At 39.7% G+C, this 23,587-nt stretch overlaps 1 protein-coding gene across 10 annotated transcripts in view; it reads right to left on the bottom strand.

Moving 5' to 3' along the window:
* Nucleotides 1–23,587, bottom strand: part of BLTP1 (bridge-like lipid transfer protein family member 1) — an 87,756-nt gene that overhangs the window by 20,572 nt on the left and 43,597 nt on the right. For 8 of the 10 annotated variants that reach the window (XM_077176740.1, XM_054633649.2, XM_054633651.2 and 5 more), the window contains exons 32-56: nucleotides 23,249–23,395; nucleotides 22,775–22,902; nucleotides 22,461–22,663; nucleotides 20,859–21,056; nucleotides 20,006–20,217; nucleotides 19,625–19,776; nucleotides 18,607–18,757; nucleotides 17,648–17,800; nucleotides 16,175–16,415; nucleotides 15,413–15,561; nucleotides 14,769–14,988; nucleotides 13,958–14,116; nucleotides 12,772–12,947; nucleotides 12,506–12,681; nucleotides 11,180–11,886; nucleotides 9,769–9,996; nucleotides 9,307–9,400; nucleotides 8,301–8,351; nucleotides 5,300–5,506; nucleotides 4,962–5,200; nucleotides 4,133–4,377; nucleotides 3,521–3,626; nucleotides 1,467–1,564; nucleotides 1,181–1,366; nucleotides 315–483 (exon numbers count right to left, since the gene is read on the bottom strand). In XM_077176740.1, coding sequence (XP_077032855.1) covers nucleotides 315–483; nucleotides 1,181–1,366; nucleotides 1,467–1,564; nucleotides 3,521–3,626; nucleotides 4,133–4,377; nucleotides 4,962–5,200; nucleotides 5,300–5,506; nucleotides 8,301–8,351; nucleotides 9,307–9,400; nucleotides 9,769–9,996; nucleotides 11,180–11,886; nucleotides 12,506–12,681; nucleotides 12,772–12,947; nucleotides 13,958–14,116; nucleotides 14,769–14,988; nucleotides 15,413–15,561; nucleotides 16,175–16,415; nucleotides 17,648–17,800; nucleotides 18,607–18,757; nucleotides 19,625–19,776; nucleotides 20,006–20,217; nucleotides 20,859–21,056; nucleotides 22,461–22,663; nucleotides 22,775–22,902; nucleotides 23,249–23,395 — 4,795 coding nt within the window. The remainder of the gene's footprint in view (nucleotides 1–314; nucleotides 484–1,180; nucleotides 1,367–1,466; nucleotides 1,565–3,520; nucleotides 3,627–4,132; nucleotides 4,378–4,961; nucleotides 5,201–5,299; nucleotides 5,507–8,300; nucleotides 8,352–9,306; nucleotides 9,401–9,768; nucleotides 9,997–11,179; nucleotides 11,887–12,505; nucleotides 12,682–12,771; nucleotides 12,948–13,957; nucleotides 14,117–14,768; nucleotides 14,989–15,412; nucleotides 15,562–16,174; nucleotides 16,416–17,647; nucleotides 17,801–18,606; nucleotides 18,758–19,624; nucleotides 19,777–20,005; nucleotides 20,218–20,858; nucleotides 21,057–22,460; nucleotides 22,664–22,774; nucleotides 22,903–23,248; nucleotides 23,396–23,587) is intronic. The other 2 variants (XM_054633652.2, XM_054633653.2) reach the window with 2 other exon arrangements.

The raw sequence follows: 23,587 nt of genomic DNA, 5'->3' as shown, positions 1-23,587 counted from the left end.
AGACGGACAAACTTGATCATTTACCATCAAAGTTAATACATTAAAATACACAAAGTCCTGCTCTTCTCAGCATTCTTCATCTGGGAGGATTTACAACAGCAACTTCCTCCAAACCATCTGAAAACTAATCACCTCAACATGTGGAATTTTTGATGTTTGATGACAGATTTATCAATCTGTTGGCATGGAGGGTACCTCCCAAATTTCCCAGCTACTTAGTGTGAAACATACTGAATCTTGAATAATCAACCTTTTGAGAAAAAAACCTCTTCCTCAGTATGAACACAAACTTGTAGCAATTGTCTCTACAGTACCTCTGTCAAAGGCCACGGGCTGGGCAAAAACAATGGGTCTGTTCAGAGTAATGAGCACAGCTTCCCTGTCTGATGAGCCACTGATTTCTTCTCTGAGAGCATTTCTTAACCCAATTCTTGTCTTGAAATAAGCAACTTGATGGAAGTCTGAGCCAGCTTCTTCATAAACCTTAAAACATTTCAAAAAAATGGGAAGAGGGAGGGGTTTGCAGCAGGGAGGAGTTCAGGGATGGGGAGGGGGAAGAAGAAAACCCCAAATTACTGCATTTGACAGAATATAAAATTAAAACAACTCTTGTCCTTTCCTGCTCTTCTCCTCTAGCCAAAGCCTCTTTGAGGATCTTCAGTATTCTTGAATTAAGGTCTGATCACAGCATTATTTTCTTTATTTATCATAAATTGTTAACTAATGTAGCTATTTATAGATCCAGATTCTCTATTGTGACAGTTGATTTATAGGTCCTAAGATTTCTCTTTGTCTGTTTCTAGGCATCACAAAACACTTTCATATCGTAGAACAAGTGATTCCAGGTAACAGCAGGTTTAAGAGTACAAGAGGTACCACTGTCAAACCAAAACAGACAAATTAGGTCAAAATGTAGGTCTAGCAAAGTTTGGATATTCTCTGATCTTATTATTTCGTTCAAATGTTGTAAAAATTATATTTATACCAACAAAAGTTTTGAGTTTAACTCAGCAGAAAGGCTATTACTGTTCTAAAGGGCTAAGAAGTTCTAAGATATTAATAATATGGGGAAAAAAAACAGATAAAAACCAGCACTGTGCAACAACTTCTTGGCCTGATGATGTAATTTTTTAATCACACATTATTAAGAACATTACATGCAAAGATTCTGAGCACTAACCTGATGTTTAACAATCTGTCCCAGTGCCAGATTCAAATCCACCTGGCATTTTCCAAACAGTTTGAGGTAGCTGCTGCTTCCAGGCATTGCTTTGGTTTGCAGTCTGTTGGAGAGCTCGAGTTCTATCAAGCCCGTTTCAAACCTCACAGCACGCATCGAGGGAGTTGTTGCTGTCACCTGAATTCCCTAATGGATAAGGAAAGTACAAAGTTAGGAGCATCTGGTTCAGAGACATGATGAGAAAGGAAAACAGAACCCAACCACTGGTTTGTCATCATAAGACTACCTTAAACTGCAGGCTCAAAGAGTAAAGAAGAATTTTTGGTTTATCTCCATCTGTTGTGCCATCGTGTTCATTCCAAAGAGGTATTGGCTGCTCCCCTCCTGTACACATTAAAAATGCAGTCACAGTTTTATCAAAGAAAACATTTTAAAACCAATACATATAAAAAGGTGACCATGAATCAAGTCTCATTTTAAATAATCACCAGTTCAAGATTTGTAAAAACAAGTGAGGACTGGAGACATCAGTGCAGATTCATCTTCTGACATAGAATTAATATCTCTCCACTAAGAATGACGGAACAGAGGCAAGTCCCTCCCTCCTGGGAAATTTTCCATAAGAAGTTTTAAAGTCTGAAAGGAGTAACACCTGCTATTCAAAAAAGATGCTTTTTGTCTCCTGCACCAGTGTATCTCCTAGTTATCTGACAATACAAGTTGAACACTTGACCAAATGCTATGCAAATCCCATGAAAATGAGGACTTGAAATTATATCTGTATTTTCCCACGAGAGGAGGAAAGAGTATTCTGCAATTATTTTCTTTTTGGGTTTACTTCCTCATCCTGGCACAGTTCATTCCAAGTTATGTACCCTTGAAGAAGCAATCCTGGTTTTAATTCTCCTTGATATTTATCTACATTCCAACTTAGTTAATAGGAAGGGCTTGCTGCTGAAAAGGCTAAGCCATTAATTCCCTCCAAATATGCCAATTGATCTAATTACAGTTATTTGGTGGTAAGGACAAGCAGTTGAATCATGGATTCAAAAAAGCCCCCAAACAACAATAAATTTTTATCACTCCATTTTGTATCTGGATAATTTTCTTTTGATCAACACTGCCTTCAATTTCCAGATGCAATTATTATGGACTGCTCTGTTCATTAACTAGCTCTCAATCTGTGCAACTTCACCTTCAGTAATTGGTACATACACAGTTTTTATATAAGGATAATAAGCAAACAATACTTTAGTACAACACAAACAGTGATTAGAAAAAATACTGCAGCACATGACACTAATTGGTATTTTCAAGCCATTTAAAAAATTACTTGGCTCCAAGCCAGAGGGACCAAGCCAATTTCTGTCCCCATTGTTCTTGACTGAGCATCCAGAGCCACAGATTGCTGACCTGACCACGTCCCTGCTGAATTACCCCAGTATGGAAGGCAACAGTCACATTTCAAAAACCATCAGGCTGCTACTTGCAATACAAATCTACAGTCTGGAAAAGCAGAGAACCAGCACTGGTATTAAATTCCTCACATAAAAATACAGGGCAGATTGAAAGGCTGGCTCTATGAAATGCTGTAAAAGCTAATACAGGTTTCCTGGTTCAGCACTGTATGCTCCTCCACAAAAAAAAAGTTCTGATAGAATAATGACAGCTGTCAGAAGATTGATTCTTTCCCCAAGCATTTTCTTACTACCCAATACTAATATATTTTGGCTGGAACAAGTATCAGGGTGTTTCTTGTTAGCCTTCAGGGAATTTGGCATTTTCCATTTTCTCCACTGCATTTTCTAACTGCCTCAAGGGCATGTCATGTGGACCTGCACCATTCTTTTATTGCATGTGTATACCTGAATATATACACACACACACACAGAGGGACACGAAAGGAGGCAGATGTACACACAGACACTCTTTTCACTTAGTTACCACTTTTTATTCTTTCCTCATGATGTTTCCATCAATTGATGAATCTTACTAAACTAAAAATTAGCCTTTTAGGATAACTCAAAAAAAAGTTCAAATCAAACAAAGTGACTACAGAAAGTAACCCAGCCAAGGTCACACCATGGAGACACACAGAGGCTGATGTCCAGAATGCCAAACAAACCTGCTTCCCAATAAAAGTCCTGCTTATGATAGACCTAGAATAATTTTCAGAGCCTCTGTTATCATTCCCAAGTCCAGTTCTGCTTCCTGCTGCTGCTTGCAGTGCTAGAGGTGAAATGAGGGTGTCTGTGAAATTAATGAGCTGATCCTGACTGAGAGCTACATCAAGCAAAGTTTGAGGATCTTATTTAAAGCGGCTTTTAAGGTTCCACTTACCTGAAACCTTCTGTATGACCTCATTTACTTCCTTCATGAACACTTTTTGCACAAATACTAAATGGTTTAAAAGGTCAGTCGTGAGATTATGTTCAAAGGAGCCAACCTGTAGAATTAGAACATTTGAGAACAAACATTAGTTTTAAAAAGAGTGGATTTTTAGTTTTTTTTTTTTAGCTGCCAACATCAGAATTCTGAATTACAAACATGCCAGGCTATTTTTCTGACTAAAAAAATTAGTTAGTGGGAATGCCCTGCTTTTCCCCAGCAGGTGTTTCTTTTAAGCAGCATCCCTTTTTTCTCTGAAAAAATTAACTACAGAAATTGGCGCTCAAGTAGAACTTATGAATAGAACATACTGTGTCGAGCAGAACATTTTATATCATTAAGGTTCTATGTCATGTCATTATTCCACTTATGGAGCTGTCTAATCACAAAAAAAAAAAAAAAGAGCTATAAAACAACAAAAATTCTTCTAGTTTTTCACTATTTGGATTCAATCTGTACACCTGAGAGTTCTGGAGGAGCCAGATGGTTTACAACATGTGAAGATGCACAGAGAGAACAGTAACAGAAGGGAAATAAGTTATCAAAGATGCCTTCAAGCCCTACCTCAGCCACACAGCGCAGGTAGTTGCCCTGCAGGTAGTAGCCCTGCTTGGCAGGGAGCTCATCGATGCTCCAGATCTGGTCAGAGTAAGTGTCATGCTCTTCCATGACATATTTCCCTGACATGGTGACAGGAGGCAGGTTGAGACTGGCCGAAGGAGGAATGGTGGACATGTCAGTGGCAGAAACTTTTGAAGTGAAGCGCAGTCTGTGGTTTGGAAGCTCAAAATTAAATCTGGTTTGGGCGCCTGTAAAATGAAGGAGGGGGAAAGAAAAGGTATGAACTGGCAAAAGAATCTCTTACTTATCCTTAAATTTAAGAACAGTTTTGCAACAATAGAAAAAAATTTAAATGGTTAAAACGTTACTGGAGTTCACACAGCCAAAGAACTATAAGTACCTATCCACGTGATTCTGGGTTGTCCTCATTTTTAAAGGAAACAAAGATTCCACAGTAATAAGACTAAGGGGGAAGTCATACAAACCACCTTGTGAATACTGAAGCCTTACAAGACTATTCTAAACTAGCATTACAAATTAAAATTAAAGTAAGCAAGGATCATAACCTGATTTTGGCAGTTAGAGGGAAGCTTCCTGGGAGGGAAGCTTCCTATTCCTATACTATAGATGAATGTGTACATGTTTACATGTGCTCTTGCATTCTGCCTCTGGGAACTGTGTAACAACCACAGTCAAAATTCTCTATATGGGCCCACCTGGCTGAAGCCCATGTTAAAAAAAAAAAAGCTGATGACAACAGATTCAAAGCTCTAGCTACAACTCAACAAACAGCAAGTGCTCGTGGATGCTTATAGGAAGGCCAAACTGTCACCTGTCATTCCATGACTCCTCATTCTTCCCATCTTGTATTCCGCCTTGAGGGAGGGCAGGAGCGCTGCTCCGATAGCAATCCCATCTATCATGGCACTGAACTTGAGCACTATGGGCTTCTTCTCCAAGCCTTCTGGCAGCTGTGGGAACTCATTTGTTTCAACTGGCGTTTGGTTGATGCTCGTTGGAGTCTTCTCAGAGGGCAGAGGAGTAGCCACATCCTCTTTGGCTGGCTGGGGCCTGCGGACCCAGACAAAGAGCAGGAAAGCCTCGCTGTTAGCCTGCCCGGGCACCTGAGGTGACAAAGCCTGGCAAGGGGAGGGGTCTGGGAGCACTCACGCGGTGGAGGGCTGGCGGATGAGGTCAGAGATCTGCTTGGAGAGCTGGTGGGAGCTGCGCACCATCATGCTGTGCAGCGTGGCCGGGTGCTGCGGGATGTTGATGCTGATGGCGCCCACCTTCACCACGGCCGCGTTGTTGGTTTTCAGCCCCCTCTGGGCGCTGTACAGGGCCTGGGACTTGGCAATGCTGCACTTCACCACAGTTCTGGCAGCAGAAGGGAACAGCAGTCATTTGCACGCCCTTCCAGTTGTGGGTTAAAGCGAGTTTTTCAGTATTACTGCAAAATTCAGCTAACACTTTTTGTCAACTACACCCACATCCCTTTTGCTTTCACTTGACACACAGATGCACTACATGCCACAAACAACTACACTGCACTTAAGGGAACTACATGTCACGCATGCCAAAAAATATCTATTCAAAACTCCTATCCTTGCTTAAACTAAGGTCATTTCAGTGCATACACACCAGGCTGCACATAGACAAACAAATCTGCACACACAGAAATAAAAAAAAAAAGAGCCTTCCATTTCAACTCCTGTTCAGGAATAATCTTGAATAATCCTTTTAGTAAAAACTCAGATTTGAGTTTTGCATCCAAATAGGTCATTGGAGGAAATACTTAACAGTAAATACACAGCATGTGATTCATAAATTTGTGCATTATATTGATGTTTAATTCAAATATATTATTCCAAAAAAATGTTATCTAAACTTGATTTTAATATTGAGGAGGATATAGTTCACAATGGTTACCCAAGATAAAAAGATAACTGCACTAAGCTGACAGTTTTTGATGTCACAACAGAATTTTGGCAGAGCAGAATTCACTAAAGTCCTATTAAAAATATATTGGGGTAACACATGAATGTTTCTATGGTCAATTCCTGGAGGGTTACCCAATGGAAGTATATTATGCAGCCAACACAGAATTACAGCCTCAAAGAGAAGGACATATAGTTGTCAAGATGCAATACATCAGCTAAAATGGCTGAAAAATAGACTATAAAATTGAATAAAATAAACTATACACTATGCAAAACAGACAATATAAAATACATAAAAACATTCAATGCAAGTTTCTCAAATACTCTATCTCCAGGGGTATAGCTAAAACACTTTTTGTATCATATTTAAATTGTTTAAAGACAGTTTGGTCTCCTGGTGGAAGATTCATTATTCTATGAACTCCACTCTCTAAGTAATGTTCCTTCTTATTCTTATGCTAAAATATCAGCAAGCCCAAAGCAACCCAGATGTGGAAATACAAACCAAAACAAAAAAAGACATCACCCTTCTGCTTATAATCAAGAAATACACAGCACTGTAAGGCAACCACTGGCCTATCAACAGCAAATTAATTGCCTCAAGTTCAAGGAACACTCAGATTTTCACAGCTATGCAAGAAATGCAAGAGAGCCTAAAGCAGTTCAGAATTAATATTTTAGAGCAGACTGTCAAGTAAAAACGATTTCAAAATATGTGATGAAGGAAGGAACAATTCACAACAATTTTCAGAAAAACATTATACAAATAAACATTACTTAAGAAAAAGCCAGAATTGCTTTAATCCACCACTTTAGAAGAAAAACATTATTTTTCTTGATATTTGCTCCTTTCCCTCTCTTCCTGCTACCACTCTGACTCAACTGTTGTGAAGCCAATCAAGAACACACTTCCATCTCCATCTATAAACACAAAACACTACTGCATTCAAACCATTTTAAACATTTCCTTAATTAAAAATATATTACACCAGTATGGCTGTTGCAGGGAAAAAAACTTCAGCAAAATTAACTGTGCTTTTTCTCCATATTTCATGCAACAAATAACTTTCATTGCTGCTTGCCTACAAAAAACCTACTTCCATGACAAGAACGTGGAACAACTGTCTGGCTATCCATTTATTATTATTGAAGATCTGCAGTTTGCTTACCTACAGTGACATGCCTGTAACACCCCTGGTTCTATCTCATTAAAATCATTAATCATGATTTAACTTATATACCAGTAATGCTTCCAGAAAGAATTCTATATTCTCATATCAATACTATAAATGATCACTCTCCAGACGAATTAGTGACAAAAAGCCTTTGTCCCACTGCAGAACTGACTACAAAGCAGTACTCAACAGATTTTTGCAATGTTGTAACAAGAATGTGGGGGGACAAAAGTCAGCAGGAGGCCCCTAACACACAGGAACTACTGCACTCAGTCAGCTGTGCCTAAGGGAAGGGATCCTTCCCTTAATTCCAGCCATAAGGAATTTCCTTTCTAAGAGGCTGTATCATGTTCATGACTCACCACCAGACCTATCCAACATGGATTATCCAATCCTTTTCATCATTTATACCTTTGTTAACCACATCATATAGCAGCCAGTTCAACAACTCAGTGATGAACTGGTTTAATGCTGCTACCAGACAAAAATGAACACAAATCCCAGTGTTTTCCCTACATCACTTGTAGTTTTCAGTCCATCACCTCTCCTTCCAGAGCTATAAGGACATCTTAAAGTTAATCCACAACACTGAATAAACACAGATCTTCATCGTGCCTGGGAGTTAAACCAGCACACAGGGAAATGAAGACAAAAAGGAACAGCCCTGTTCATGATGACACCACAACTACCACTCCAAGCACAGCAGTTCCAAAGCAAATCTCACCTCTGTGTTCCCTAACATTTATCAACACTACTTCAGCTCATTTAAATAAGTACAGGAGCAGATCTAAAGAACTTAAGGGCCACTAAAACCATTCCAGCATTACAGTAGTGTGTGCAGTCCATCAAACTGTATTGCTAACATTGACAAGGACTTGTTTTAGGCAGATTTTTGGCAGGCTTCATTAAAAAAGCTCATCTAGGTAATACTAAATTATGAACCCAGATGCATTCAAGGATCATCTGCCTCCACAATCACACAGAGTAGGAAAGCAGCCATTATCTACACAACACAGAGTTAATTGCAAGACTATTAAACATAATAATATGACATACAGAAACTCTTGTTTGGCTGTGCTTGTAGGAGATGTAGGAAAATCCTCCAGTCTACAGATGAAGATTGAAGAGAAAGCAAGAAAAACAAAAAGCAAATAAAGAATAAACAGTCATGCAAAAGTAGTCAGTTAATTATTTGTAACCCACAATATGACACTTATTTTCAAAATTACCAAGGTGAAGGTTTTGCTTTTGTTCATGTTTGTTCTTTGATCTCGTTGTTTTTAAGGTTTATTGTTATTTCCCCCCTTTCCTTTTGTACCCTCCCAATATATTCATGACTGTCAGATTGGAACTTTTATTTAGCCCTCTGAAACAAACTTCTGGGAAGCAATTTAGCTGAGGAAATTATAAAACTCTGTAAGTTTTAATTTCTATGTAGCATCCTGCAAACTACCCAGGAATTAAAAGGAGAGAGAGAAACTCAAGTGACATTGTTTAGCCCCTTTCTCCAAGAGTTCTAAGACCAGTACACATACTGAGGGTTACCCAGCTAACACCCAGATTGTGTGAGGGTGATCTGTGCTACAAAGAATTGTGCTTCAGCTCATTCTGCAACTCAAACAGAAAGAGATGCAGCTGGGAACAAATTAAAATAATGCATGGCCTTTCTGAGTCTGTGAACCTGGCAGAAATAAAAAAGCCAGAACAATGTGGATGCTGAGCAAGTGATTCATGATGTTCATGCACAGGAAGTGGTTCGCCTCCCCTCCCCTGCCACGTTGTGTCAATTATATAAAGGCTGGAGAAGGGATATTAGAACAATTAAACTAACATGAGAGAACAAAGAATGATGCAACATGAGAGCTGAAAAACATGTCTATTAAAGATAGACTATAGCTCTTAAACAGGAATAATTACCATCAGAAGATTAACTACTCCCTACAAATCTCATATGGTTTGAACCTACAAGTTTCAAAAAGCAATTAGAAGCACAAGAGAAATAATACAACTCATAACACTTCTACGAATTGAAACAATTTTAAAATCTAGACTTTGTACTTACTGGATATTTGGGGTAATTCCCTCCAGCAGGACGATATTGACACCTCCTATGTGAGCAGTGGCACATGTCTCAGTCATCTTTTGGTGTAGCACATCTTCAGGAAAAAAATGTATTTAACAGCCTTTCAGTCAGTACAATACTTCAGGTGTTCTTACTGCTTTTAAAAATACTGCAGCAGGAAAATAACTGAAAAATTACAGCTTTAGCAGTCACAGTAAGTGATGTGAAATATAAAATGTGACAAGAGGAAAGCTTTTGAAAATGAGTGACTGTCTTCTAAGATAATTTCCTCCATGGCACTTTCTGAACAGTTTGCAGCATCCTTTTATAATCCTTCTGCAGCCTAATAATAATTTTTTAAAAGCACTTGTTGAATATTATTATATTACACACACACACACTGCACACGCATGTGTAAAGCTGCCAGGGCATTATTTAGAGAACGCTTTTAGCTGATCCCACCTTTCATTTTCTCTTTCAAGGTGAAGCTGCCGTGGATCCTCTTCAGCTCCGATTCCATGGTGAGGCCGCCAATGTCGGCCTCCAGGTGGGTTCTGTTCACCATCCCTATCCCGAAGACGATGAGGGTGACGTGCTGCGGCTCCGAGGTCACCAGGCTGCGCTTGCGCCCGTTGTCCTGCTCGTTCTCAAACACCACCCTGCAGGCCGGCTCCGTGGGGCTGCGCACACCTGCACAGACACCAGCAGCTCCTTAAGGCTCCGTTTGCAATAAATCCTTGGCATATTTACATTTCCACTCATATTTACATTTCAAACTGAGCATCACAGATCTTGCGTGTCAAGAAAACTCTTCAGGAAAATTATCTGTGCCTCGGTCACTCCACCCCAATATCACTGCAACTGAAGTGAACCCAAGACACCATGGAGACAATAATGAGCAATGTGGTTTCATTATTATTCACAGATATGCTCTTAGGAACCTTATATAAATATTTGTAATGATCTGGTTTTACTGTTACACCAGAAAAATGCCCTGACAGTTTTCAATTTCCCTGTTTATTTTTGATCATTGCACAGGCAAAGATTCTTACAATTCATCTTTTTGGATGAACAAGTTTTCCTTTTCAACATTCAGGAGGCTAAAAACAATGTAAGAAAGCTTACACTTTGTGCAGATGTTGTAATTCTGGATGTGGTATTCTGTGCATGAAACACTGGTATCTGTTTAATACGAGTTTCCATCTGACACTTTCTCAGAAGGTTTTTGTTCTTTAGTTAAAAGAAGTCCAAGGAAAATATGGCAATAGAGCAACTATACCATTCCCTGCATATTTACAGCAACCTGAGTTCAGCAACAAAGAGAATGATGCTAAGTCATCTCTCAGACTTACTCTGCTGTGTTGAAATACATTGGAAATAGTAATAATCACATCAGATCTCAAAGTTTTAGGTGAAAATAAGGCCCAAACACTTGTAATCTTTGTGGGACTTGACCAAAATCACTATTTCACCTTTCCTTCTCTCACAGCAAGGTTCACAGATGTTTTTTTTTACTGTCAGTCCTTCTCAAGGCAGAAATTAACTCCCTCAGGATAGCTTATGTACATGCTTGCATATTTTCATAGAATGGTAATATACAGCATTTCCATACCCCCTTGAACACAAAACAGCACTTCAGGAAGAACAAACTCAATCTGCACTATGCAATTAGTGAGAAAAATAAGCTTTCCTTTTGTACATCATCTTGGTGAACTCATCAAAAGCTCACCTCTGTCCTCACCACTTGCCCCTCTAATCCAAGTTAGATGGGGTGGCCGACTGACAAAAAACTTCTCACGAGCAAGGTGAGGAGAAAGCACCATTAAAGCAAAAACACACACACTTGGTTATCTGGGTTCATGAACCACTTTACCTGTTGGCCCAAAGGTTTCAGAAGACTTTTCTAAGATGCCAGTGGGATCAGAAATGAGTGAATAGAAGTTCAGCAGCTTATACATATTTTGCCAGCACTCCGCGGAGGGCTCGCTCTGCTCCGACACGGTAATGGAGTCGGAGTCATCCATGTGGATGGTCACGTGGTCAACCACATCTTTGGAGCCTTTCCTGGACACTTTGGACGTCCTTCGCTCCGACCTCCCCAGGGAATTCTTGTTGCGAGCCTCCTTCTTGTTGTTGTCGTTGTTCGTCCTCTTGTTCTTGGTGTTGTTGACCCGGGTGCCCCCGTTGAGGCTGCCCCGGGAGCTGCGGCTGAAATCCGAGGAGCGGAAGTCGCGGTGCTTGCGGGTTTTGAAGGTGGGCGTTGGGGAGGCCGAGCCAGCCGTGTACCTGCTGAGCTTGATGTCCGTCTGCGTGGCCTTGATGTCGTCGATCATGGTGCTGAACTGGTGGATGAGCCGCACCAGGGCCATGTCCACGTGCTGGCTGATGGACTGGCAGGAGATGGTGAAGTTGCAGTGGAAGGTGTTGTAGTAGCGCTTGTTCAGGTCGTGGAAGGAAAGGGCGTTGGTGGAGTTCTGAGGGGTGCACATGGATTTCTCCATCACCACGGCGCTAATGCTGAAAGTCTCCAACATCAAAGCTGGCTTGAATTCCAGAGGAGGGAGATTGACAGCTCCTTGCCTAAGGAAAGGAAAGGGACAAGTTACTACTGTGCTGCTTTTTATGAGAGTGAGAGTCAAATATGCTTTTTACACAGCTTACATCTAATTTACTGAACCCAGCCTTTTATTTCCCTTAGGATATCACCTTTTTACCACAGCTCTAAATACGATAAAATGAACTTTTACAGTTTCATACTGTGTGCTACTAACATAGAAATCATCTAGTTCTATGAAACCTAGTTTGGCATGCAGTCATTCCATTACATCCTAAAGCTTTGATCAAAATTGGTCTGGGGGAAGATTGAGCATTTTCACAAGAATTCGCATCATTATTATTTACAAGATTAATTATCAAACACCATTTCAGAGCCACTCAAATTCCCCCCCAGTATTATTTCCACCAGCTCTCCCCCTTCCCCAATCTCCAATTTTCAAAAGCAGCTAAGATTCAAATAGTTACAATTCCCTAATCATTCTGTAGGAGGATTTCAAAAAAATATTTTAAGACAGAATGAAAGATTAGAAGAATAAAGGGCTGCTCCTTATCCTATGAAAGTGCTTTGGAAATCTGTCACCACGTGAAAAGCCTAATTTCTGTTCTTTAGCCAATCCACATGTTTTTAAATCTCTCATCATACCTTCGGGCTCGCTTGCTTTTCCTCTCCTTTGCTGTGTCTGAATCAACAATATCTGCTCTGAGGCAGTCCAGAGTTCCTGAGAAAGAGAGGTACTCTCCAAAGTACATCCTGTAGCACAGGGGCATCGCATCCTGCGACTGAATCCCCGTGTAACTCAGCAGAGGTTTGAAAACAACCTACAAAACAAAACCCACTCAATTAGTTATCAAAGCCTTGATCATTTCCACACTCCTGCTCACCACCTGGTCACGTGCAACCCCAGTTACCTGTGCATCTGCCAGCTGGACAGCAGGAAAGCCCTGGTTGCCCTCTTCTACTCCTGCAATGTCATCCTGGCTGGTACTGTGCTGTGAGTGGGTGCCATCCAGGGTGTTCTGGTCGCTGGACAGGACTGTGTTGAAGTCTGAAGCAGAGGGGATGGTAGGAAGATTGGGTGCCACACCTGGAAAATAAATACCCATGGAACACTAACACCACAGCAAATCTTACACCACTGACTTGATAAATTCAGCAAGATTATTTACACAGATAAACACGCCACAGCGAGGTCTGCAACCTCACAAAGGTGGGATCCAGGATAAAGAAACAGCCTGATATTGCTGGAACAGGTAGAGATTGTCTAATTGAAATTTGGAGAGAGTCTTTCTGCAGAGAAACACATTGCAGTCTACAAAGGAACCACAATAGTTCAACACGTACAGCAACATGTACAGCATGATGATGTTTGTAGGATCAGACTGTTGGCTCAATATTAAAAACAAACTGAAACAACTTGTTACTGCCTAAGATTAATATAGAACAGTTGAAGGAGTGTTAACAGATAAAAGATTCCAGTGTAGTGTTAGCGAAAACAAAAATTAAGACACACATTGAAAAATGTGCATGATGAAATGATGACAGGCCAAGGAGAAAAAGAAATGAGCTGCAATAAATTCTTACACCTGCTTCTTTAATACACCTATGACTTTGAGAAATATATTTTTTCTTTACTCCCTTACACAAGTTAACCCATCCCTAAGTTACTTCCAAAACATGTTTAGTCTCAAAACTGAACTGAGAAAGAGCAAGGATTCCAATGCACAAATCACAAAAATAAGCATATGCAAATTAGATCAAAAATAGCCAACAAAATTAAGGAACTTGGCAACAGAAGATGATTTTATGGTTTAAGTTTTGGCAGCTACACATTGCTTTGGCAGCTACACTGACAGCTCCAAATGCAAGAAAAAGCTAAATTTTTGGAGGCAGGGTGAGGCAATAGAAAACATCAGTTTTGCTTAAATCCCATCTTTTCATTTTCCAGGTTGCTGCGAAGTCCCACAAGTAATACTTTGAACCAATTAAGCCCTGTTGATCATAAATCACTCCCTCAATTACTTTCAGTCAGAAAGTGGCAAACACAGGCACAGCCAGCCCAGAACCACGTGGAACTCAGCTGCAAACTAGCAATACCTGTTGGAAGGCTGTTGTGCCCAGACTTGGTGGCTGGGCTTTCCTGCACGACGCTTCCCCTGTTGCCCACGGCGTTGGACATCCAGTTATAGAAACTCACAGAGGAGGGCTCAGACAGCAAAGGGTGCTCAGACAACATGTCTGTGGCCACGGTGTTTCCTGTGCAGGTAAAGCAGAAACTTCAGCACTTCTTGCATCCAAGTCAGCAAAAACAAGGAACATGGCATGATCTCACTGCCAACATCTATAGACTATAAAAATAAACCTAATTCTCCAGGTTTATTCCACTAAATCATGTGTCAAACAGCACTACCACAGAAGTTACAAGTGGCAATAATGGATGTTGCACTACACATGGCTTTGCACTGGCTCATTTCTACCATTAATTAGAGGAAAGGAGTCATGAAGAAACCAAAATACCTTTTTTTCTGAACAATATTTCAGTCCCTGACAGCAAAGGAGAGAGGTTTAGAGAAAATACAGTATCAAATACAGTATGCCATTTACATATAAAGAAAAACTGGTAACAATACACTCTGAAAAATAACACAGAGCATAAACACTTCAATGCTTCAAGCTTCAAAAATATTAATGGAAAATCAACATTTTCATAAACCATGACTAAGTCTTGAATTTATCATATGCAAACTACCGTACTGAAATATTAGTTTCAGCTCTTTTTGAGCTACTCAAAAGGTTAAGAAAAAACAAATGCAAAATGGTTGTTTCCTTACTCATTCAAAAAGACTAAGAAATTATGCTACATCATACCTGTTTATGCTACATCATACTTTTTTATGCTACATCCTACCTGTTCTTGTTAAAGAACTGCTTTTAACTGCAGTTGAACTTCTTTGAGGAGTCCCTTCCAACAGATTGTGCAGGCTAGGAAAGCTCCCAGTGAGATAGCTGAGCAGACTTTCCTTCCTTGGGCTTTCCCTGACTCCCATTCCGGAGCGGCCAACGTGCACTGGTGAATCTGTAGCTGTATCTCCACTGGTGTAACTCAGGGAATGATATGGATGGATGCCCTGTGAGCAGAAAACAAAGAAATGAATGAAGTACTGTGGAAACAGCAAAAACAAAGTAATATTTGGTCTGAATATAAGGTTGGAGCACAATTTCAGTACAAGTTACTGGAGAGCTTTGCCAGTCTTTGATTTTGTACCATGACAGTTAAATCCTTGTTTGTGCTGCCATAAATAAAAGATCAAAAGCTGCAAAGGTTAGGGCACATCCTTAAATGATGCACAGGAAGTTAGTTGGCAAGAAAACAAAGAACAGATGAAGAATACAGACCAACTGCTGGAGCATCCCTTTTGTAAGGTCAGGAGCACCCCTTGCATGTGCTATAGTAACTTTTTGCATGCATTTACCCATCTGCAGCTACAGAACTGCTCCTGAACAGGCCAGCTAGACCCCCCTTTGCCCTGGTGAGCAGCCCTGTGCACCCACCTTGATTTTCAGCACAGAGTCACTGTGGGTGTGAGTCTTGGACAGCTTCCTCATGATCTCAGCACCGGTGACAGGCCCGGAGGAGGCGCTGGCAGGGGGAGGGCGGTTGGCCGTTCCTTCCAGCAGCATCGTGTGCTCGCTCACAGTAGCTGCACCAAGCAAACACTTGTCCTCATTTAGATCATCTTGGCTCTCCAAATCTATCTAGCATCAGGCACATTTATCTACAAGCAGTCATGAACTCCCAAGTGCTGGCACACACCTACACAGTGCTGTCTGATTCACAGACAAATAAGAACACCTCAGACAGGGGTGTGCTGGGTTTTGTTCAATAATCCAAGTGTTTCTGCTTCATCAAAGCAAGTACTTGACAGAAGGGGGCAAAAATTTCCTTTATACTGCATGATTACACACAAGTTTCTCACACAAATATCTTTGCTCCCTTAAAGCTGCTAACTGCTGCCTGGCTTTTGAGTGAAAGGTAGTAAATAATTAAGTTGATTTATTTTGGGCGGGGAAAAAAGACAAAAGACGTGAAGAAAGAGAAGTCTCCTGTTTTGTTTTTCCCTGATCACTAATTATTGTAATACTATAATTATCATTGTTAGCAGCAGCTTCAGAAGGAAGGTGATATAAAAAGAGAAGCTTGATAATTCTAAGGAGACTATAATGTAACAAGCATTAAAAGTAAAGATGATAGAAATGTCTGAGAGGAGCTGCTCGTCCCTGTGAATTCTTATGGGGACAAAAACATGAAAATACCTGCATCAAATTCAAACTCTGCTCCATCAGCACTTGTGTCACTCTGCAGGCCCCCTCCATTGTCCAATCCAAGGCCATCCTCATGCTCGTGGCTGGCATTTGGCTGCAGCTTCATTGGCTGGGTTGGTCTGTGCAAGCTGACTCCTTTAAAGGCTGGGGTGACCACAATGAACTTCATCCACTGCCTGGCTAAGGCAACCAGACCTTTCTTTAAGGTCACTAAGGCAGGAAGACCATCACTCTTCAAATAAAAAAAAATTATATATTAAAAATTCATATCACAGCATTTTGAAGTAAACTGGAGGGGAGAAAAAGTCAAAGCTCTCTTAAATCTCTATACTTAAGAGGCTTATGACAAACATGCTGGCACCGTAACACATCAAGCAAGAAGCCAAGGAGCTGAGAGATAAATTACAGCTTCATTGAGCACAGTAAATACATTTATCTACATGACCTGAGGATCTAGCCCAAGGGGCCAAAAATAAACAACAGGAAGCAGGTTTGTTAAATATGAAGCTAAAAGCACTTGAGTAATTATCAGGCTCTGAACTATGGGCTAAGATTCATAGCAACTCTGTACAAACAGAAGTGAAATTAAAAAGATTGTTTTTTCAATTGTTCATAAGCAGTGAATTAGGAACATAAATTTGAGGCCAAATAAAGGGATTGTTTTGATTACATCACTGAATTGTCCTGAAGAAAACAAAAGCTTGGCATTTTGACCACAAGTCAAACTGTGCTATTTTGTGCCACAAACTGTGCTACTCCTGATCACTGGCTCTCAGCGGAATATGCTGAAAACCAAAGTGTTTAAATCTGACAGCTGTGGAATTGGATTATGAAAATGACACAAAATCAGGAATAAACACTCCTCCCTTCTGCCTGATGTTTGTTCAAATAACTATTTCCCACTACAATCTAGATATTAACACTCTAAAGCCATCAAGAAAAATATTAGATTCTTAAAGCCTAAAGTTGGTACAATTCTAGTTCCTTTCTTAAACTGTCTGCATTACCCCAGTGTTTCTAGAAAACATGACAACTAGTTCCTAGGAGAGAATTTGGAATAAACTAACCAGTTCATGCACTTGCCTCAATAATTGAGACTCATTCAATTTTAGAACCATGAAAAATGAAATCTTATCAAAAGGCCATTGAAATATGATAGAGAGGGAATAAAATCTGATACAAAAGGCCTATACAGTTTTAAAGGCATGCCTTTTTGGTTTATCATCTCACATACTTAGCAATAAAATAAATTGATAAACATTAAGCACATATACAGGTCATAAGAAAAAGAGCAGATATCAAAGAAAATAAAATGAAACAATATCTCCTTATCACTTTTAAAGTCTTGCTTACATTTTCTTGTTTGTTAACTTTCCTCAAACTGTTGCCAAATTTAAGATATTGGAATTTGGCACATTTGAAACTAAAGGACTGAGATATTTCCAGTTTTCCTGGGTAACTCACCATAGTGGCATCCTCAATAATGGAGTAATTTGCTTGATGAAGGTAATGGTGCAATATATTACAGAGTAAACAAGAGGGATTTTCTTGCAAGAAACGAGCCACTTTGGTAAGCCTGTTGTACTTGCTTCTCAGAGGGAAGTGCACACTTTTATTCTGGATTAAAATAAAAACATTCTCAGCATATGAACATACTTGCAAACAGAGCAACAATGACAAGATTTCATATATGAGACAAAAACATCTAACCTCATTTTGAGCTTCAGCAACAAGGATCTGCCTCATGGGTACCCACCTTAATTTAAATACTGCATGTGAAAAATAATTCTGGATGCATATTTTTATATATGAAGCAATAAAAGAAAAGCCTGGATTCAAATTGCAGGCCTTATAAAATTGCACCCAGACTAATAGACATGTATGCAATTTTTGAAGAAACAGTTTATTCCTAGCTAAAGACAAAACAGGCACTTGTTAAAATTTGGTTTAATGCTAGAAAGAGGGTAGGAAGAAGAAACAGGAAGGGCTGTAGGAATAAGAGACTGCTGCAAAGGATAATTTTTGAGAAGAGCAGAAAATCAGCAACACTCTTAGGTCATCCATGTCACTACGCAAGACAGGATCTCAGTGTGGCCATCACGTCCAAATCTTCCCACTAGATGGCGCCAATCCAACCCAACAGCAAACAAAAATCCTTCATAAAATATACCAGGCACCACAGCCATACTTCTTACTCTTATTTTGCCCAGAGATGCACTCCTGTAAGAAGCATGAGACTTGGCTCTGAAATTCAGACTGGGTACAAAAACCACAGGTTTTGTGAACTCTTGTGACCGATTCCAAAGGCTCACAAGAGATGCTCTAAGTCTGCCAGTGAAAACATCCAGAATTCCCAAAACTACATTTTACCTATCACACTGTCCTGTTCTGATATGCTCATTGATTTTATAAAGCTCATTTACCTCTAGAGCTTCTGTCATAATGCACCCCATAACAGCACAGATGCGCAGGGTTCCTTCAGTTTCCAGCTTATTTAATGACGACTTCACTTGATCAATGGGAACAAGCCAAGCACCAACTGCAGGTGTTGCAGTGCTCAGGAGGTTCAGCTGCCTGTGGAGACAAATAAAGAGAAAGGGGTGTTCACAGGCAGCAGCAGCAATGAGCAGCATTTTCTGGCACTCTTATGAATGACAGTCATATAGGTAGGACATTGATGCAAAGTAATAAACACAGACTCACTGCCCAGAAAGCAAGAACTGGCAAAAAGTACCTGAGGCAATTTCTGTTTTACTCACTCACACACTCATGATTCTTCCCACTTTTGCTACTGCTATTCCTTTCCTTTTCCCATTTGTATTCCCTACTGAAATCATACAGTTTGAAATGTTCATCACTGACTGAATCCCACTGAAGTGTTAACATGTCATGAAGGACTTTTGCTAAAGGGCTGAGGCAAAAGTACCAGCAGAGTATTTTCTAACTCATGGCTTTATACTGACAGACTGAAATATTTGGCTTATTCTACACACATGATGTGAAAAACTGTCTTGGAAATACCCATCTTGAACTTTATACTGCAATGGCAGTCAGATCATGCATGATATCCAGTTGGGCACTGAAAGCACAAAGAAGAGCTGCTCTCTTCACTGGCATTTCATCTACTCAAAACTAACACCTTCCCCTGCCTTTATCCCTCATATATTTCCACCTCGCCAGAAGCTGCTAGTGAGGGCTTTTTGTTTCATTTGGCTTTTTTACTCCTCATTTTTTGTTCTTTTGATTTTGTTGTAAGAATTTTCTAGCAGCACTTCCACAGAAATTACTACAATAAAAAACTGAAGCAAGTCTTACTGTGATATACATAAAAAAATTACCATCTCCAAAGCTTCAAATTCCATTCAGAATCTACGAAATACAACTGCAATTTAACAAAGCAGAACTGCCACTTTCCCTCTTTTACATCAGGTAAAATCATACCTTGAATATATATGGGCTGGGGAGCGTACATTGGTGGGAGCTGCAAAACTAAACCAAATTTCTTTGATTGTCAACTTCATGCTGCAGGAGTCAGGGGGAGGAGGCATCAAGGGGATATCTTTTTTCAGATCATCTGATTCAACACCTTCATCCTTCAAAAACAAGGAAATCATGAAGTTAGAAGGGAAATTGACTTCCAAAATTATTACACTGAAAGCCGCTAACATACCATACATGCTCAATTTTTTTTTTTCACAGGCATTTAGGCAAAGCAAAATAAATTAATGCTAATCCTCCCAAGGGACTCTGCAGAAAGCTGGAAGTTTAGTGTCTAAGCAAACAGGATGAGTGACTAATGATTTCTACCCAGCTTGAACATACCTGCTCATCTGAAACGGAATTTCCATTAATGTCTGAAGAGGGACTTATTCTGTCACAAGGGAGGTTATCTTCAGACACATCAGTGTTGTAGCCACTGCCAGTGGGGGAGTCTGAAGAGTTGTTTGATGCAAGCAATCCACCTCTCTCTGTGTCTCTTGATTTGCCCATGACTCCAAATGTGTTATACAACACTGCCCCAGACTGTCTTCCCCCTGTAAAAATACCCAGACTGTAAAGGTTGGCAGCACACAAACAGCTCTAAGTTATGGCCCACAGAGAAGATCTGTGCTTAAGCAGAGAAATGCACAGGATTTTAGCTCAACAAGATGCATTACCATTTTATTCAACAACTCAGCACTACAATTTCGAGCTTCTGATCCTTTTGAGCTTCTACCACAAGTAGATGAAGAGTACTCACATAAAGACTTTGAAAATATTATTCTCTGAAAAAAAAGTAACTCCGATGATAGAAAACACACATATACTAGGTGGTTTTTTTTTTTTACTTTTTCTAACTAGCCTTCCCCTCCCAGAGCAAAACTCTGGCTCTATAATGCACTTCCTGTGGGTAAGGTGAGGATTTGAGTGCTGAGTGAAAGCATCAACTTCAACCCTAAGTTCAGAAACTCATGAAACCAGTCTACATGAAATTATTTCATATACTATTATTAGTGGTACTTACAACTAAAAATGTCTTTATTGTATAACCTAGGAAATTTGTTTACCACAGAGATGTACTATTCAGCATCACCCAGATTTAACAATTTCTAATTGCTAAGGCAGAAGACCTATCTACAGAACTGTCACTAATCTCATAAAAAGAAAAACCATACACAGCCTTGAAAAGCTTTACCTTTTATAGTTAAATTTTCAATTCCACACTCAAACATTATCCAACCCCACTTCTCTTGACTAGGACCAATTCGAGCTACATCTGGAACAGCTTGTTGATCTGTCTCATCCACAAAAGTGAACTCATCCAACTCTTCCAAAGTAAAAAGAACTTTTGATTTCCCAAAAGGAATGGCTGTTATTGCACAAGTTCCAATATCTGCGAAAATAAATAGATAGATAAATATTTACTATTTTGCTCCAAAATGGAACAACTTTACAACTTCCAAAAGCTTTCTGAAGTTTAGAGTGTTTTGTGGGAGTTATCCCTTTAGTATTCCTCAAACAGGAGGGGAGGGAAAAAAAGAAAGAAAAAGCTTAAACCTGAAACACAAGCAAGAAAAAGAAGCACAAAAAGAGGGCAAAAAAGCCTTGCTCCTGGTCTGTTAACGTGGGCAGGATAATTTTTAAACTTCAAAAAAAAACCAAGGACTGAGCAGTATTTTAAATCACTTTATACCTAAATATCCAATACCTCAGGAAAAGAACTACACTGAGTCACATTATATCCCTTCTAATCCTTACTCCCTGCCTCCAATTTGCCATTTGTAACTGCACCCATTTTGAAGTAAACATGAGACACTAAGATCCTTAGAAAGGCTCTTCTCAAACCTTTTAAACAGAGCATGATGACTCTTCTTGGTTAGAACTCCAAAATTGGCCCTCTTGAATGTCTGTGGCATACCTGACACAGGATACTACTGCTAAGATTCTATCTATAACTAAGAAAAAAGGGAAGTAACCATTGCAGTGTTCTTTGTTTTTGTTTTCCTCCAATTTCATTTGCTCACTCATCTTTGCACAGCAGTGGCATTTGCTGTTGTTTATTCATTTAGTGTGCATTTTTCAATCCTCTTGGCTTTACAGAGTACTTCCTCATGTCTGAAGACTCCTGCTCCTTATGGAACAGAGTCAAAACTGGTGCAGATTCCATCAAAATTGAAGCAGTTTAACAAAACCAGCCTCTACTTTTGGTCATTTTTTCCTGGTTAGTTTTTCCAGGATCAGGAGTTATAGCAAAATTTAACTCATAGCTTCCTGAAGGCATTTCCTTAACACAAACTACAAGGAAGTCAATTGGTAGATCTCATTTTCAGCTTTAGAGTTACAGTTATAAAACTACAGGTTGTCATGCTGAAATTTCTGGCACAACAGGCAATTATTGAAAGTGTTAGAATGCAGTAAGAAAGCAGAAAAGTGTAATTCATTTCCTACAAAAGGTGACAAGAAATGGTAGCTGAAAAGAGATTAGCTGGGAGGAAGGGAGCTCAGGCCTCAAATTCCATCAGTGCAGGTCAACATTTACAGGGCAACACATCAGCCACACAAACTACTTACAAGTTTGTCTTGACAGCTTTTAGTTTGCCTAAATTTAAATCTAGCACTTAGTGGAATAATAATTCATCCCAAACTTCTTTTTCAAGTATGTGCAAAAGCTCTGGGTGCAAGTAGCTTTTCATCCATGTTGATAAAAAACCCACAACCAAACTACAAGACCAAGACCAACTGTAACTACTTGCTTCTATTAAAACTGACATTTCCACATTTGAATATTGCTCAATACCTGTTGTATCAAGACCTCTAAGCTGTCCATGAACACGATGGATGTTCAATTTAGCAGCAATTTCTTTTCCTTTTTCTGCTCCAGAATTGGATCTCAGTGAGCCAGAAGACTGGGGCTGCATTTTGCTGGTTTGGATGTAGCGATCAAACGTGACAGAATTCCTCCCAGCTTCTGCATTGTTCGAAGTCTCCTCAACTATACCCCTTTACAATATCAGGGAGGAAAAAGCAATTAAGCAAACCTCAAGATAAACAAAAACAATGACATAAACATGTCTGAAGTTTCTGACAAATAGTGACATGTACTGTTCTTACCTGTTCATACGAACTTGAGTGGCAATTCTATCAAAACACAAAGCTACCAGAGAAACGTGAGTCACGGTTTTGCTGGAAGAAACTCCTGGGGATTCATCCACAGATGCTTGCAGCAAACACAGGTTCACCTGCACACAGAATTCCATCAAAGAGTAAAGACATTTAGAAAAGCATGTTACATTCATCACTCATTTCTGACAGAACCTTGTCTTATACTTTCAGTAAAAAAAAACCAAAACCCTGACACCCAGAAGATAATTTAAAGACATGGCAGCCAGTTACCCCTATGATGGTTGACATTTAACTACTGGATGTCTACCATCATAAAATTAAGCAGTTCCAAAATTGAAAACTTTAGTTCTCTAGCACAAATGCACAGCTTCACTTCAGCTTTTGGGGAACAAACAGGGATCCAAAATGAAAATAACTTTGTGAGGCACTTTTCCACTGATAAGCTTAAAAAAAAGTTATTACCTTTGGAACTGTAACATTGGCCTGAAGACCTTTAATTGTCACATTATCTTGCTTAAGTGAGAGATTGGTCTGTGCTGGTCCCTGGTTTGTTGTTCCTGTTGTGGTGGTGTCTATTTTTGTTCCTCTGATGTCTTGCTTCGAAGACAACTTGAAGAGGGGAGAAAAATAATTTATTAGCACAAACTCAAGAGCTGCTGAGCAGAGGAGTAACAGGATATTTTATTAGCATTGAAGCAGAAATAGATTCCGACTTGATTTTAGGCAATTTACCATGACTTCCAGAATAAAGGCTGCAGCACTTAGAGGTACAGTAGGTCTAACACCATAAGGGCAGCAGTG

Source organism: Agelaius phoeniceus, chromosome 4, assembly GCF_051311805.1.
Source record: "Agelaius phoeniceus isolate bAgePho1 chromosome 4, bAgePho1.hap1, whole genome shotgun sequence".
Taxonomy (NCBI): Eukaryota; Metazoa; Chordata; class Aves; order Passeriformes; family Icteridae; genus Agelaius; species Agelaius phoeniceus.
Note: the sequence above shows the minus strand (reverse complement) of the source record. Positions and strands in the feature narration are given on the sequence as shown.